General features: G+C 36.0%; 1 protein-coding gene across 1 annotated transcript in view; it reads left to right on the forward strand.

Moving 5' to 3' along the window:
* snx25 (sorting nexin 25) overlaps positions 1-18632 on the forward strand; it is a 62743-nt gene that overhangs the window by 41556 nt on the left and 2555 nt on the right. The window contains exons 9-17 of the mRNA XM_058797946.1: positions 6765-7040; positions 7132-7296; positions 10760-10891; positions 13093-13233; positions 13473-13586; positions 14417-14578; positions 15235-15352; positions 17657-17723; positions 17816-17997. Of these exons, the coding sequence (XP_058653929.1) occupies positions 6765-7040; positions 7132-7296; positions 10760-10891; positions 13093-13233; positions 13473-13586; positions 14417-14578; positions 15235-15352; positions 17657-17723; positions 17816-17997 (1357 nt within the window). The remainder of the gene's footprint in view (positions 1-6764; positions 7041-7131; positions 7297-10759; positions 10892-13092; positions 13234-13472; positions 13587-14416; positions 14579-15234; positions 15353-17656; positions 17724-17815; positions 17998-18632) is intronic.

An 18632-nucleotide genomic window follows, 5' to 3' on the forward strand; every position in this document is an offset into this window, starting at 1 on the left:
TTGCTGCTGGCAGACCAATAGACCTGTGCAGATCTTCAAACCAACAAAACCTGTCAAGAACATGTCTCCATTTTTATTTAACTGATATTTGACCCTAAAAAAAAGAAAAGAAAAGAAATAGTTTTGTTTGCTGAAAATAAAACCTGTTTAATCACATTTTCTCCCCAGTTGTAATTACCTTTATGTGAAAAATATAATTACAATAATGCAAAATAAATAAATATATATAAATAGTTATATATTTACCAAGGTAGTATTTGTTATACTGCCTTTAATTAATTAATTTATGGTTATTTTATATACTTGTTTTTTATTAGATTTTTTAAATTTACTATATATTTTTATTATATATATATATATATATATATATATATATATATATATATATATATATATATATATATATATATATATATATATATATATATATATATATATTATAATAATATAATAAAATATATATATTAGAGATGCGTGGATGAGCTCAAACGTTACCCGAATCCGCTGCTTCAAATAAATAATCCGCCCGCCATCCACCTGCTCCTATATTTTTCTCTGATTTAGATAACCGACCCGACCCGCACCCGATCGTCACATTACAATGATTCTAATTCTTAGTTTTGCACGATGATATTATGAATGGATGGTTTATTTTTAAAAGCAGATTCAGTGATGTGAGAGCTGATCTGCGCATCATGTCTGCCGTGCATTACGGCTCCGACGCGGCCACCGGAGCTGATCACGGTCGCTCTAGTCAAGTCAATGCTTGTGTTTATACCCATAGATATGTATATTATACCAGCCACGCCGCGGCACGTTTCAGAAGCATCCCAGAATCTCGTGGTCTTGCGAATCCAGTTGCTTCGCTCCTGGTGTGATTTGGCACCGCGTGAAGGACGGAACAAAACGTCGTCGGAGCTGTAAGGGGTAACGGTAACAGGCTAATACAATGATAATAGGCTGCTTTTAAATGAACATTTAATTAAAAAACAAAAGTTCTTCTTTGGCCAGATTATAGTCTACACTTTCTTAATAGCAAACACACGCTTTATTCCATTCAAACTTTATCTGGAATGCTATTGTATCTGTCACTGCAACTTCCCGAACAGACGAACACACACAAAAATGAAATTTGCGTGTCTGTCTGCCTGATGAAAAAATGAATTTAAAACACGTTCATATTTTAGAGAATATTTGCATCTCTAATGATTTATCTCATCCACCCGCAATTAATTTGAATATATTTTTTTATTACATGATCCACCCGACCCGCGGATACAACCGCCATCCGCGCATCACTTATATATATATAATTAAATGAAAAAATCTAATATTATATCATATAAAGTATATACCCTACTTTATATAATAGTAGTAGTCTATACTCTACTAATATATATATATATATATATTAAAATGTTTGGCTCTATACACCACCACAGTGGATTTCAAATGAAACAAACAAAATGTGCTTTAACTGCAGACTGTCAGCTTTAATTTGAGGGTATTTACACGGTGTAGGAATTACAACAGTTTGCATATGTGCCTCCCACTTGTTAAGGGACCAAAAGTAATGGGACAGAATAATAATCATAAATCAAACTTTCACTTTTTAATACTTGGTTGCAAATCCTTTGCAGTCAATTACAGCCTGAAGTCTGGAACGCATAGACATCACCAGACGCTGGGTTTCATCCCTGGTGATGCTCTGCCAGGCCTCTACTGCAACAGTCTTCAGTTCCTGCTTGTTCTTGGGGCATTTTCCCTTCAGTTTTGTCTTCAGCAAGTGAAATGCATGCTCAATCGGATTCAGGTCAGGTGATTGACTTGGCCATTGCATAACAGTCCACTTCTTTCCCTTCAAAAACTCTTTGGTTGCTTTTGCAGTATGCTTTGGGTCATTGTCCATCTGCACTGTGAAGCGCCGTCCAATGAGTTCTGAAACATTTGTCTGAATATGAGCAGATAATATTGCCCGAAACACTTCAGAATTCATCCTGCTGCTTTTGTCAGCAGTCACATCATCAATGAATACAAGAGAACCAGTTCCACTGGCAGCCATACATGCCCACGCCATGACACTACCACCACCATGCTTCACTGATGAGGTGGTATGCTTAGGATCATGAGCAGTTCCTTTCCTTCTCCATACTCTTCTCTTCCCATCACTCTGGTACAAGTTGATCTTGGTCTCATCTGTCCATAGGATGTTGTTCCAGAACTGTAAAGGCTTTTTTAGATGTCGTTTGGCAAACTCTAATCTGGCCTTCCTGTTTTTGAGGCTCACCAATGGTTTACATCTTGTGGTGAACCCTCTGTATTCACTCTGGTGAAGTCTTCTCTTGATTGTTGACTTTGACACACATACACCCACCTCCTGGAGAGTGTTCTTGATCTGGCCAACTGTTGTGAAGGGTGTTTTCTTCACCAGGGAAAGAATTCTTCGGTCATCCACCACAGTTGTTTTCCGTGGTCTTCCGGGTCTTTTGGTGTTGCTGAGCTCACCGGTGCGTTCCTTTTTAAGAATGTTCCAAACAGTTGTTTTGGCCACGCCTAATGTTTTTGCTATCTCTCTGATGGGTTTGTTTTGTTTTTTCAGCCTAATGATGGCTTGCTTCACTGATAGTGACAGCTCTTTGGATCTCATCTTGACAGCTGACAGCAACAGATTCCAAAATAGCACACTTGAAATGAACTCTGGACCTGTAATTCCTACACCGTTCACCTGATTTGGATGCAAATACCCTCAAATTAAAGTTGACAGTCTGCAGTTAAAGCACATCTTGTTCGTTTCATTTGAAACATCCAAAAATGTTAGAATTGTGTAGATGTCCCAGTATTTATTGACCTGATTGTATACATTTATGCCATGGTCTGTCTGAATACTCGATTCTGATTGGCTGGCAGGTGTTGATTAAATTCGTTGAACTGCACAGGTAGTTCCGGGTCAGTTTAATCACATTCTATATTATTTCGCTTCCTGTAAACATTGGTAACCATAGTAACATACAGTTACAGTTGAATAGTAATATAGACGAAAATAACCGTCATTTTTATCGTTCCGGTCAAATATTGCAGCACAAATATTATTAACATCTTTAATATGTGAACGCTGGTAAATGACCATGGCATAAACGGGATAATCAACGGCTAGCTGTGCATTAAACGATTTGAATGCACTTCGCGGAGGCAATTTCTATACATGTAATTTCTATACATGTAAATATTTTCAAAATATATACTGTATGTGTGTGTATTTATGTATACATAATAAATATACACAGTATACATACAAAAACTTTTATTTTGGATGCGATTTATATAAATATGTAGTAAATTAGTGTATGTGTGTGTATATATATATATATATATATATACACCCTTTTGATCTAATACAGCCATGAGTCTTTTTGGGAAAGTTGCAACAAGTTTTTCACACCTGGATTTGGGGATCCTCTGCCATTCCTCCTTGCAGATCCTCTCCAGTTCTGTCAGGTTGGATGGTAAACGTTGGTGGACAGCCATTTTTAGGTCTCTCCAGAGATGCTCAATTGGGTTTAAGTCAGGGCTCTGGCTGGGCCATTCAAGAACAGTCACGGAGTTGTTGTGAAGCCACTCCTTCGTTATTTTAGTTGTGTACTTAGGGTCATTGTCTTGTTGGAAGGTAAACCTTCGGCCCAGTCTGAGGTCCTGAGCACTCTGGAGAAGGTTTTCGTCCAGGATATCCCTGTACTTGGCCGCATTCATCTTTCCCTCGATTGCAACCAGTCGTCCTGTCCCTGCAGCTGAAAAACACCCCACAGCATGATGCTGCCACCACCATGCTTCACTGTTGGGACTGTATTGGACAGGTGATGAGCAGTGCCTGGTTTTCCACACATACCGCTTAGAATTAAGGCCAAAAAGTTCTATCTTGATCTCATCAGACCAGAGAATCTTATTCAGGTGTTTTTTAGCAAACTCCATGCGGGCTTTCATGTGTCTTGCACTGAGGAGAGGCTTCTGTCGGGCCACTCTGCCATAAAGCCCCGACTGGTGGAGGGCTGCAGTGATGGTTGACTTTCTACAACTTTCTCCCATCTCCCGACTGCATCTCTGGAGCTCAGCCACAGTGATCTTTGGGTTCTTCTTTACCTCTCTCACCAAGGCTCTTCTCCCCCGATAGCTCAGTTTGGCCGGACGGCCAGCTCTAGGAAGGGTTCTGGTCGTCCCAAACGCCTTCCATTTAAGGATTATGGAGGCCACTGTGCTCTTAGGAACCTTAAGTGCAGCAGAATTTTTTGTAACCTTGGCCAGATCTGTGCCTTGCCACAATTCTGTCTCTGAGCTCTTCAGGCAGTTCCTTTGACCTCATGATTCTCATTTGCTCTGACATGCACTGTGAGCTGTAAGGTCTTATATAGACAGGTGTTTCCTAATCAAGTCCAATCAGTATAATCAAACACAGCTGGACTCAAATGAAGGTGTAGAACCATCTCAAGGATGATCAGAAGAAATGGACAGCACCTGAGTTAAATATATGAGTGTCACAGCAAAGGGTCTGAATACTTAGGACCATGTGATATTTCAGTTTTTCTTTTTTAATAAATCTGCAAAAATGTCAACAATTCTGTGTTTTTCTGTCAATATGGGGTGCTGTCTGTACATTAATGAGGAAAAAAATTAACTTAAATGATTTTAGCAAATGGCCGCAATATAACAAAGAGTGAAAAATTTAAGGGGGTCTGAATACTTTCCGTACTCACTGTATATACATATGTATATGTGTATATATATACAGTGAGGAAAATAAGTATTTGAACACCCTGCTATTTTGCAAGTTCTCCCACTTAGAAATCATGGAGGGGTCTGAAATTGTCATCGTAGGTGCATGTCCACTGTGAGAGACATAATCTAAAAAAATCCAGAAATCACAATGTATGATTTTTAACTATTTATTTGTATGATACAGCTGCAAATAAGTATTTGAACACCTGTCTATCAGCTAGAATTCTGACCCTCAAAGACCTGTTAGTCTGCCTTTAAAATGTCCACCTCCACTCCATTTATTATCCTAAATTAGATGGACCTGTTTGAGGTCGTTAGCTGCATAAAGACACCTGTCCACCCCATACAATCAGTAAGAATCCAACTACTAACATGGCTAAGACCAAAGAGCTGTCCAAAGACACTAGAGACAAAATTGTACACCTCCACAAGGCTGGAAAGGGCTACGGGAAATTGCCAAGCAGCTTGGTGAAAAAGGTCCACTGTTGGAGCAATCATTAGAAAATGGAAGAAGCTAAACATGACTGTCAATCTCCTCGGACTGGGGCTCCATGCAAGATCTCACCTCGTGGGGTCTCAATGATCCTAAGAAAGGTGAGAAATCAGCCCAGAACTACACGGGAGGAGCTGGTCAATGACCTGAAAAGAGCTGGGACCACCGCTTCCAAGGTTACTGTTGGTAATACACTAAGACGCCATGGTTTGAAATCATGCATGGCACGGAAGGTTCCCCTGCTTAAACCAGGCCTGACTTAAGTTTGCCAATGACCATTTGGATGATCCAGAGGAGTCATGGGAGAAAGTCATGTGGTCAGATGAGACCAAAATAGAACTTTTGGTCATAATTCCACTAAACGTGTTTGGAGGAAGAAGAATGATGAGTACCATCCCAAGAACACCATCCCTACTGTGAAGCATGGGGTGGTAGCATCATGCTTTGGGGTGTTTTTCTGCACATGGGACAGGGCGACTGCACTGTATTAAGGAGAGGATGACCGGGGCCATGTATTGCGAGATTTTGGGGAACAACCTCCTTCCCTCAGTTAGAGCATTGAAGATGGGTCGAGGCTGGGTCTTCCAACATGACAATGACCAAGCACACAGCCAGGATAACCAAGGAGTGGCTCTGTAAGAAGCATATCAAGGTTCTGGCGTGGCCTAGCCAGTCTCCAGACCTAAACCCAATAGAGAATCTTTGGAGGGAGCTCAAAGCCAGAAACCTGACTGATCTAGAGAAGATCTGTGTGGAGGTGGGCCAAAATCCTCCTGCAGTGTGTGCAAACCTGGTGAAAACTACAGGAAACGTTTGACCTCTGTAATTGCAAACAAAGGCTACTGTACCAAATATTAACATTGATTTTCTCAGGTGTTCAAATACTTATTTGCAGCTGTATCATACAAATAAATAGTTAAAAATCATACATTGTGATTTCTGGATTTTTTTTAGATTATGTCTCTCACAGTGGACATGCACCTACGATGACAATTTCAAACCCTCCATGATTTCTAAGTGGGAGAACTTGCAAAATAGCAGGGTGTTCAAATACTTATTTTCCTCACTATATATATATGTATATATATATATGTATATGTGTGTGTGTGTGTATATATATATATATATATATATATATATATGTGTGTGTATATATATATATATATATGTGTGTGTGTGTATATATATATATATATATATATATATATATATATATATATATATATATATATATATATATATATATACATATATATATATATACATATACATATTTTTTTTCTTAATGTAAATAAGTTTAAATATTTAATATTTATGCAAAATTTCATGCTACTGATGCAACGTATACAGTATTATTATTTTTTTTCTTTTGTTGGGGATTAAATGTGACCTACCTGTGAGATTCACTTTTAAAGGAATGCCTTTAAAAAAAAAACAAGACAAGAATGTACCTGATTTCAATGTCTGTACTCCAGATCAGGTCTGATATTCTTCCTCTGTGCAGAATGAAGTGCCACAGCTGGTGGGAGAGATCTACCAGAACTTCTTTGTGGAGAGCAGGGAGATCCCGGTGGAGAAGGCTCTTTATAAAGAGATCCAGCAGACGCTGGTGGGGAACAAGGGTACAGACGTGTTCCACAGGATCCAGGGAGACGTGTACGAGACCATGAAGGAGCGCTATTACCCATCCTTCCTGGTGAGCGACCTGTACGAGCGGCTCATTAAACGAGAGGAGCAAAGGAGCAGCTCACAGTCCAGCAGCGAGGAGAAAGACGACACCGTGAGTTTAACACAGCATGAGTCTAGCTACTACATCCAAACTCTCCATCGCCATTTTCTGTGACTTTTCTCTTGTATTTCTTTGCGTTTAGGGTCCGGTGATGGAAGGAGGGGACGTGGCCCTGGATGAAGGCAGCAAAGGCATCAACGAACAGGCCAGTTACGCCGCAACCAAACTACACCAGCTGTACGAGAGGCTGGAGTACAAACGCCAAGCCCTGGGCTCCATCCAGAACGCACCGCGCCCTGATAAAAAGGTAAACCCAGAATTATTGCCCCATTGATCTGAAATATTACCCTTTAATGTGAAATAATAATAAATAAATTCAAATCATTTTTTGTTCATCAGATCTGTGATTGGCCAGTACACTCATGTGATCAATGGACACGTTTGTGATTGGTTACAACTAATTGATTTGAATGTTCAACCCTAGTTTTTACAAAAACACATTTTAAATGAAACTTTCATTGTGCAGCCCTAATATGTTTTTTTTGTTGTTGTTGTTGTTTATAAATGAGAATATTTTGAATTGAACAACGCATACACTAGGGTTCAAAGGTTTAAGATTTTTAAATATATTAAAAAAAAGAAGGTCTCTTTATATTAATCAAGGTTGCATTTATTTGATCAAACATACAGTAAAAACAGTAATATTGTGAAATAATATTATTACAATTTACAATAACTGTTTTTTGTGTGAAATATGTTTAAAAAAATAATTTATTTCTGTGATGCAAAGCTGAATTTTCAGCATCATTACTCCAGTCTTCAGTGTCACATGATCCTTCAGAAATGTTAATTATCAATGTTAATTAATTTAAAGCGTCCTTCCTAAATAAGTAATAATTATTTTATAAAAAATTTGAAATAAAAATCGTGCTAACTTTTGAACAGTAGTCTATACAATGTGAAGTTTATCCTGTTTTAATAGGCCATTTGTATCTTGTGTGTCTCAAACGAATAGCATTTCATTTTCCATATCTTTTTAATTGGCTAAATAAATGAGTAAAACATGTTATAGAGAATATTTATTTCAGTTTATTTTAGAGTATTGTTTCAATTTCCGGTAACACTTTACAATAAGGTTCATTAGTTAACATTAGTTAACAACATTAGTAAACATGAACTAAGAATGAACAATACTTCTACAGCATTTATTAATCTTAGTTAATGTTAAATTCAGCATTTACTAATGCATTATTAAAATCACAAGTTTTGTTTGTTAACATTAGTTAATGCACTGTGAACTAACATGAATAAACAATGAACAACTGTATTTTCATTAACTAACAATAACAAATATTAATAAATAGTGTAATAAATGCAGTGTTCATTGTTTGTTCATGTTAGTTAATACATTAACTAATGTTAACATATGACACCTTATTGTAAAGTACCCAATTTCCTAATGAATGCTGAAACAAGGAAGCAGGAAGAAACAACTATAAACAGCTGTCTATTAGTGTCAGCACACAAATATTATATTGGTATGTCTGTACTAATGCATGTGAAATACTTTCTAGTAGGGTGTCAGAAAGACCAGTATTTCACAAGCATTTTTTTTTTTCTTCTCGTTATCAGTAGTGCTGACTGAGGTCAAACCAGCTGTGGTCTGAATATAAGCGGCCAAGCCAGCCATGATGACAAAATTGGTGTGAACTTCCTTTGAAAACCACACATTACAACTGTAGACTGGTGTAGATGAAGCCAGACTGATAAATGATGTCTGAACGAGAGGTCTGCAAGCCCATCGGGTCCCGACGGAGCCCGACACGCTGAGTCCATTCGGGCCGGGCTCGGGCCATTTTAATTTTTTTTTATAGATCGGGCTCGGGTCGGACTCGGGCTCATTTAGCTTCTCTCCTTTTATTGTGCCCATATACGCGCAGAGCACACATGGCTACTGTATTAAATACTGATTATATTATAAATGTTATACATTGCCTAAGCAATACACAACGCATATATGCACGCATTAGCATACAGGTGACCATGCAGAGCATCAGGAAGAAGTTGGAGCGTGGAGTTACAAAAAGTTCCCAATGCTTCGGGAAAAGCTGCATTTTTGATCAGCCATTGATGATGATGATCCTGACTCGCCATCTCCTCACTGGATGCGCCTTTAGAGAGAAATGCATCTTTAGGGATTTTATAATGAAAGAGTTTTTGATTTCGATTCTAATTATTTTGTTTTAAAGTAGTAATTCAAAGCTTCCTATAGATACTATATTTATCAAGTCAGTGAGGCAAGTAGGCTTATATGCAGTGTTTCGGTTTTTCAGAAGTGCTCCGCTTGCTCAAAACCGAAACTATAAAAGCATGTTTTGTTGATATTGTGAGTGCAGTGCACACAAATAAAAGTAGACCCTTTACAGTTCCGAACAACCTAGCCTATTACTCTTACCTTTATGAGCAAAAATGACAGCGTATTTTGAAATGTTTCCAATGCAACTGATCGTTCTGGCGCGTCCAGTAAAGCGCGCTTCAGCTTCCACTCTCCGCACAAACTACTGGATATGCATCAGTGCACATTTATCTAGCTCAAGAGTTTAAACTAACATTGTGGAGCTGTTTTATAATTATAGATTTCATTTTAGAGAAGTCGTGATGATCTGAGAAAGCTAAATTGACCACACATAGGCTATGATCAACTCGCTGTCTGCCGCTGGCCGCTTGGTCGTTACTTTAAAAAAAAAAAACGTACATTTAACGAATAAAAAAAATGCTCCAAACGTTTTTCTAAATTAACTTAATAAAATAACGAAATGAAATACAATCACTTTGCCATTTCATACAAAACTGAACTATTTTAATAGCTGAAACAGTAGTAGATAAGCTGTTTTGGGAGAAGGGGGAAAAAAGACGGGCTCGGGTCGGACTCGGGCCAAGAATTCTGATGAGCTGTCGGACACGGGCCGGGCTAGGGCCTGAGCGTCTCGGGCCAGGGCCGGGCTAGGGCCTAAATTTTAGGCCCGTGCAGGGCTCTAGTCTGAACGACCAGTTTTCAATTTGAATTTTTTTAATTTTTGCTTTACAATGCATTAATTTTAGTTTAGTTTTATTTTGCGCTATACTAGACACTGTTTACAGACTGTTCAAAGTTTGGGGCCAGGAAGATTTTTTTGAAAGAAATCAATAAATCAATTATTCAGCAAGGATCGAATTGATCAAAAACTAATAAGAAAAATATAACAATATTAAGCAGCACAACTGTATAAGAAATATTTCTTTAGATTTCTGAAAGATCATGTGACACTGAGTGATGCTGAAAATTCAGCTTTGCATCACAGAAATAAATGACATTTTAACATATATTCACATAGAAAACAGTTATTTCAAATTTGAATAATATTTCACATATTTACTTTGTTTTCAAATAAATGCATCATGACCATAAGAGACTTTGAAAACATTTTTTAAAAAACATACGTCTGAACAGTAATGTACCCAAGATAAAAAGCAATAACTTCAAGCAGTATTTACGTAATTTATCACTATTACTGGCATTGACTACTGAAATTTTGAAATTGATGCAGTCTGTACTGTGTGTGTGTGTGGTTTGATTTAATCCATTACCTGAGACAGGAATCGATTTCTCCTGACTTGATATCATGTACTCTGAGGGATCTCAAGGGCAGGGTTTCCATTCTCCTGTCAGATGAAGCACGAGTCAGGGTCAGAGACTTGCACTGGAACTCATGAAAATGCCTGTCTTGTAGATTGTGTCACTACTGAAGGAGGAAATCTGCACCATGGAGAAGGAGCACAGCGACCTCCAGCTGCACATTTCACGGACGGACTGCTGGTGTGAGAACCTGGGGACCTGGAGAGCCGTCGTCAGCACCGCAGAGGTCAGTCCTGAATCCAGTGCAGGAAAACATCCCGGGTTAAATATAAGATTAGCTCAAGCACCAACATCTGTGACATAATGGTGGTTAAACATTGTTATTTTAGTATAACTAAAATACTATTATAAATAATTTTTGATCTTTCTATTTTAAATTTTATTAAATATTCTGTGATTTTGTTGTCATTTTTTTTGTCATTTAGTCTTTTTCATTCATCAGTCTTAGTTTTTAATAATTTTTATTTTATAAAATAAAATGTTTATTTTTTCAAAAAAATTATTTTATTCCAGTTGTTATTTTTGTTCATATTTATTTATATTTTATTTCAGGTAATAAAAATGTATGATTTTATATTTATATTTATTATTTTATCATTTTAGTTTAGTTAATGATTAAAAACTCTGTGGTTAACACAATATTTATTTTAATAAATATATTTAATCTTGCCCATCAGTAAAAAAAATAATAAAATTAAAAAAAGAAAGAAAAAGAAAATATACAATAAAATATAATAAAAAAAGAAAAGAAATGCAGTAAACACTTGAAAATATAGCCACAAGTGTTAGCACAAGACTAGTGTGACACAAACGCTTTCTAAACTTGTCTATGTAAAGTTATGTCTAGTCTTTCACTGTCATGACCAAGATAAGCTGGTAAACCTGGTAATCCTGGAAAACCTGGTGTTGCATACAAGCATACCAGAAAGGGACATGATGTAACTTTTGGTAAAGTGCTGTTTACACGCTGTTCACTGCAATCACAGGAATTGCATCAGTAACACAGAGTACTTCCACTTTAAAAGATCAAACAAATCCTTAAACCACAGAGTGCAACAGTGACACATTAACAGTGTTTTCACACCTTCTGACTTCACTCTTACAATCAATTGTTACATTGAGTTCTGTGATTGCCACAGCAGCATATTGTAATCACTTCCATGATTGTCTGTGGCGTTTTATTCGGCTCTCACAACATTCTTTCCTTAAAGCAACAGTGATTCATTTCCTGTGTGTTTGACTCTTTTACAAACACAGTCATTAGATCATACGCAGTCCTGCTGTCCTCCTTAATCATCCGTCATTCCATCTGTTTAACTTCACAGAGAGCCACCATCTCAATATAGTCACAGTAATAAAGGTGTCAGTGCTCTTAGAGGAATTTTCCAGATTATTTTGAAGCCATGCGATACATCTGTATGGCATGTCAAAATCGAAGGCAGACTGACAGAGTAGCTGAAATCAAAACTGATGCAACATATTTTGAAATGCCGTATTAAAATGGAATGCAACCACAAATGAAATTTTAAAACTATTTTCGTCATTTAAAATCATTTTAGGTGAAATATAAAGAAACGTACTCTAATCTGTTCATCTGTGTCTTTATATAATGTAACATGCAGAGTAGAGCTACTGGATCCATTTTATTCTAATCACCTGCATGTTTAAAACTCCTCTGGCCTTTAAAAAGAAGCATATCTGTCATTTTTCTTCTTTTCAGTCTTTTTAATTAACCGTCATCGTTCTGTGTAAGTAAACAAGAGCCCCATCAATAATTTTTACTCTCTTTTCCTGGAGCTCTGATGTGTAACACAGCACACCATTTGCATATTTCTGCTCAGGAATGAGTCATTCTGATATTAGCGATTTATCTGTTAATTGGCTACAAAATGACACACCGCTTTTTAAATCAGTTGCTTCATATGGTTTCAGCTTAAGTGAAGCTGTTATTGTTTTCATGTCGTCTCAGTTCTGGGCAGAATCAGATGCATTACAGTGTGCAAAATGATTTAATTCTAGCCAAATTAAATCTTTTACCAAAAGATTTTGCTTAGATATCTGTTGAATGAGCAAATGTAAATGTTAAAAACATGAATCAGATTAATTTTATTTGTTTTTATTTCTATTTTATTTCAATTCTGATCTTATTTCAATTCTGTTTTAATATTTATTTTATTTCAATTCTATTTTCATTATATTTTATTTCAATTCTGGTTTCATTTCGATCAGTTTTGCATTCTATTTCACTTTAAATTCTATTTTCATTAAATTTCAGTTCTATTTTCATTTCATTTTTAAATTCCAATTCTATTTTCATTTAACTTTATTTAATTTCAATTCTATTTTTTTAATTTGATTTTAATCACTTCACAGTGTGAACGAGAGTGAGTGAAAATAACTGTTAAAATCAGTTCTCGTATCTCGTAGGCCTCGGAGGAGAATGGAGAGCAGATGGCGTGTTACTTTCTCGCCGTGAGCCTTTCTGAAGACGACGACTGCAAGAACAACCGCTGGACCGTCACCAGGAAGCTCAGCGAGTTTCAGGCTTTGCACAGGAAGTTGACGGAGGTACAGCTGATATTTACAGTACACTGCCACACCTCTGATATGTGATATCCTGTGCTGGCGTAGTGTTTCAAATACCACAGATCTGTGACGGCCCTCTGCTGTGGCCATCGTCAAGCTGCTGAATGAATGAATTGTTGTACATTATTAGTTCTGATACAGATTATGTATGACAGAACATAAAACCACAAACTGATGTTTCTTACCCACCGTTCATCCTTCTTTCTGTTTTTCTTTTGCAGTGTTTTCCGTCACTCAAGAAAGTTCAGCTTCCCTCACTCAGTAAACTGCCGTTCAAATCAATCGACCAAAAATTCCTTGACAAATCCAAAAACCAACTCAACACATTTTTACATGTGAGTCTTTCCCAGTCTCATTGAGGAATGTGCTATTAAAATTTTTTAATTAATTACTTCATTCATTCATTCATTCATTCATTCATTTTCATCCATTTGATCCAAACGTATTGCAGGAAACTTATTTCCAGAACATTTTCCAATATATATTTTTTTTAAATACAAAAACTGAATTTAAAGTACATTTTTGAGTCAGCGCCAATAGCCTAGTGGTAGCCGTCTCTAGGTCCTTTGCCAATCCGCCCCTCCATATATATATATGTATATGTATATGTATATGTATATGTATATGTACATACATACACACACATACACTATTGGTATGTATATATATATATATATATATATATATATATATATATATATATATATATATGTGTATATGTATTTATTTATTTTTGTTTGAATATTTATACCACATCATTTTTTAGCACCACAAAAATATCAAAATGACTTTTACGGGCGCAGTATATCAGCACCATATCTGTTATCGACTGATACTGGCTTTTTTCACATTCATCCTTATTGGATATTTAATTATTTACATCTATTTTAAGACGTGTCATCATATAGCACTAATTAAATGTTTAAATGTTTGTCATAATTTCTTGCTTACTATGCGTACTAAAGCTTTTCACTGTGTCAGTTTACTTTGAGCCTCTGTCACATTTCAAACCTCTGATTATTTTAGAAGTTGATTTACACCAGGAGCGTGTGCGTGGTCAAGCATATTCATGTGTTTGTGTGTATTTCTGGTCTCATTTGATTCAGGGCTGTGATTTTAAGAAGTTTATTTTTAAGAAGTTTTAATGTGTGTGTTTCCTCTGTAGAAAGTGTTGACAGACGAGCGCATGTGTCAGAGCGAGGCGCTCTATGCCTTTCTCAGTCCGTCACCAGAGCACCTGAAGGTCATCGACATCCAGAAGAAATCCTCCTTCTCTCTCGCATCCTTCCTGGAGAGACTACCGGGAGACTTCTTCTCACACCAGGAGGTACAAACACACACACGCTTTTTTTTTTTTTTAAGCTATCTTAATGTGGACATTCTATAGACCTATATTGTTTTTGCAGATAATTATAAGATATTATGCTCATCACAGAAGACTTTTGAAAATGATAATATAAAATCTTTTTGGATGTCCTCAAAATAAAGTTTTATCATATTTATCTCACTTCTAGGTACAAATTTGTCTCAGACACACACACACCTGCTGAATGCATATTTGTGTAACACATTAAAAAAATTAATACAATAAAAAATGTTTAGAGTGAAAATATTGAGTTAAATGAGTTGTTTGCGTTTTCAGCTGTGCTAGCTGAAAAAAAAAAATCCTGTTTTTAAAAAAAACATTTTTATTGCTTTACTGGTTTTACTGACACATTTTTATTTTGTTCTAAGTCTAATGTCACTTGATTTTAATAAATTTTTTAGGAAACAAAACTTGTATATGTATGTTGATTTACTATAAGAATGTTTCAATATTTGTGGTGAAAAACAAGACAGTTTATATGAAGTAAAATAGTGACTAAATTTAAAGGCACATTGATTTCACACCATCCACCAAACCACTAAATGATTATAAAACGCAGCAGAGATTTGGCACAGATGTCAGATCAGACGTGATGAATCTGATTGTGTGTGTTTCAGGATGAAGGTGAGGATGACAGCGACCTCTCAGACTACGGCGATGAGACGGACGGGAGGAAGGACGCGCTGGCTGAGCCCTGCTTCATGCTGATCGGAGAGATCTTTGAACTCAGGGGCAGTGAGTACAACAACACACTGCTCAAATGACTCACTGTCACCTGCAGTGATGCAATGTGTGAAACGCAACAGATCTGTTTCTCAATCTGATGTTTCTCTAGCCCTCTGGTTGTGTTCGGACTCCGGTCACACTTGTTTTTTTCCCGGTCAAAAATGACCGGACTCCGAACAATTGCCCATAAATCTCTAATTTTGCTATATTATCACCAAATATTGGATTCATTCTTTTTGTCAACTTGTTTTCTTTCATTTAGGACTGGTTTTGTGTTTCTATTTGCATCTGATTAATCATAAGCCTCATTTATCTGAGAGTAGGTACCTCCATTTTTTGAGTTAAAAAAACATTTTTTATGAATAATATTCACAATATGAGATAAAAATTTATGAAAATTTGCACTGTTTATCACACTAGTGTGCTTTTAAATGTTTTTATTTTGTACAAAATTGCACAAAGTCACACTTGTCAAAAATGGCCGGCCATTGAAAGTGAATGGGGAGGAATGAAAGTACGAGAAACAACTAGTATTCAGGAGCATGTTGTGCTTGCAAACATAAAGGACTTGGACCATACTCACTCTATCACACACACACACACACACACACACACACACAAACGCACGCACACATACATACAAGCACACATCTATGCATACAAACTATTGTGAGTATTACACCTATTTCATCCTACCCTGAACTGCATGCAATATGCTTTTATGCATCTGATATTATAACTCTCTCTCTCTCTCTCACACACACACACACACACACACACACATGCTCAAACTGCCTTGTCTTTGGCCTGCATTGACTTCAACATAATCTTTTTTCCATCCTTCGACCAGAACGTTACATCAACTTCAGCTGGGTCCTCAAAATCAGAAGATTGCTCCTCTTCAGTTGTTGCAAGGTTTTCAGCTTGTTCATTGATGTTTTCCTCTTCCAATATATCTTGCAATGCATCTTCACTGAAAGATTCATCTTCAGTTGTCCCTTCCTAGGCATTTGTATGCTCTAGCATTTATTTGTAAACTTTCATCTACTCTGTGAGAACACAAAAGCCTCAAAACCTATTGTCATAATGTTTTGTCTAGAATATGTGGTGAAAGAAAAGATTCTTTTAAAGTCAGTGCAGGCTAAAGACAAGGCAGTTTGAGCATGTGTGTGTGTGTGAGAGAGAGTGAATATTATTCATAAAAAATGCTTTTTTCACTCAGAAAATGAGGTACCTACTCTCAGATAAATGAGGCTTACGATTAATCAGATGCAAACAGAAACACAAAACCAGTCCTAAATGAAAGAAACAAGTTGACAAAAAGAATGAATCCAATATTTGCTGATAATATAGCATAATTACAGATTTATAAGCAATTTTTTGGAGTCCGGTCATTTTTGACCGGGAACACCACAAGTGTGACTTTTTGCAATTTTGTACAAAATAAAAGCATTTCAAACCAAACTTTCTGATTAATCATTAAAGCACACTAGTGTGATATACAGTGCAAATTTTTATAATTTTTTGTTGAATTTTTTGAAAATTATTTATAAAAAAAAAAAAATCACTCAAAAAATTAGGTACCTACTCTCAGATAAATGAGGCTTACGATTAATCAGATGCAAATAGAAACACAAAACCAGTCCTAAATGAAAGAAAACAAGTTGATAAAAAGAATGAATCCAATATTTAGTGATTAATATAGCATAATTACAGATTTATAAGCAGTTGTTTGGAGTCCGGTCATTTTTGACCGGGAACACGACAAGTGTTACTAGGTGAAATAAAACCCACAAAAAAATAAGAAAATTCTAAAAAAAATGTATGTATACCCTATGTGAACAAAGTCAGTAAGTTTGAGTCCAATGCGATAACGTTAACTAGTATTTTTGGAAAAAAGAAAATCTTCTTTGGGTCAATTTGACCCGAACACAACCAGAGGGCTAGCTCAAGTGTACACGCTAGTGCACAACACCCAACAAATATTAGTTCATAAAGTCACACTACTGTATGAAATAATAGTCTGAAAAATCTCATTTTTTTAAATGGAACAGTTTATCGAAACTTTGGGGCGAAGTATATATAAAAAAAAAATGCAAATTTAAAATCTAAAAAATGAAAGTATGATATAGTGAGAATATGGAGCTCATACTTGAGGAAGAAAAAAAAAAGGCGTGAAGCATGAGCTAACCCATTATTATAAATATCTTTACTGTTACTTTTGATCAATTTAATGCATCCTTTGATAAATAAAGTATCAATTTCTTTCTTTCCCTCATTTGTTGAGTCAGATTTGTGTTTTTCTCTCTGCAGTGTTTAAGTGGGTGCGGAAGACACTAATTGCACTAGTTCAGGTCACGTTTGGACGAACTATAAACAAGTAAGCATTAACGAATGGACGTAATGGAAACTTCAATGGAAACTTGCTTACATGAGCTCATTGAGTTGATCTTTGTCTCTCGTCCTCTGCAGGCAAATCAGAGACACTGTAAACTGGATCTTCAGTGAGCAGATGTTGGTTTACTATATTAATATATTCCGGGACACGTTTTGGCCCAATGGGAAACTCGCACCTCATAACAAAAGCCGCTCGGAGAGTGAACGCAGAGAAACTAAAGAGAGAGCACAACAGAAGCTTCTAGACAACATCCCAGGTGAGCGCAAATATGAAATTACCTTCTCACGAGTCCACTGGGAAGGTTAAACACGGTATATTTCAAAATACACATTATATTTCAGAAACCTACAGTGTAAGAACATTTCCACACGAAGATGACTGGCTGTTTGCTATTCAGGTTTTATCAGAATTACACTCGTAGCGCCAAAATGAATGCATGTGGCTGTATTTCGGACGAAAATACATGAATTTCAGATACTCTGGGGAAAATACTGAACAGTGTTATTTTAGCATTACTTGTATACTATTTTAGTATTTATTAATAATTAGAATTATTATTTTATTTTAAATTATTTAGTTTAGTAACGTTATGCTTTTGTCTTTTTTAAAATTTCTATTTATTTTATTCTTTATTAAATTTCTATTTTTAGTAATTTAGCATTTCAGCTTATTTAATTTCAGTTAGGCTGCCAAGGCATTTTTCAATTTTATTAATTATTTTGTTTATTTATTATTTTATTTTAAGGTTTTTTTTTATTTTAAGGTTTTATTTGATTTTATGTTTTGTTTCTGCTTAATTTCATTTAACAAAACTATATGAAAGGCACTATAAAACGTAAATATTTAGCAGTCACTAACATTTAAATATTGAAGCCTCTACCATTTCAGTAA

The sequence above is a fragment of the Onychostoma macrolepis genome, chromosome 14 (genome assembly GCF_012432095.1).
Source record: "Onychostoma macrolepis isolate SWU-2019 chromosome 14, ASM1243209v1, whole genome shotgun sequence".
NCBI lineage: Eukaryota > Metazoa > Chordata > Actinopteri > Cypriniformes > Cyprinidae > Onychostoma > Onychostoma macrolepis.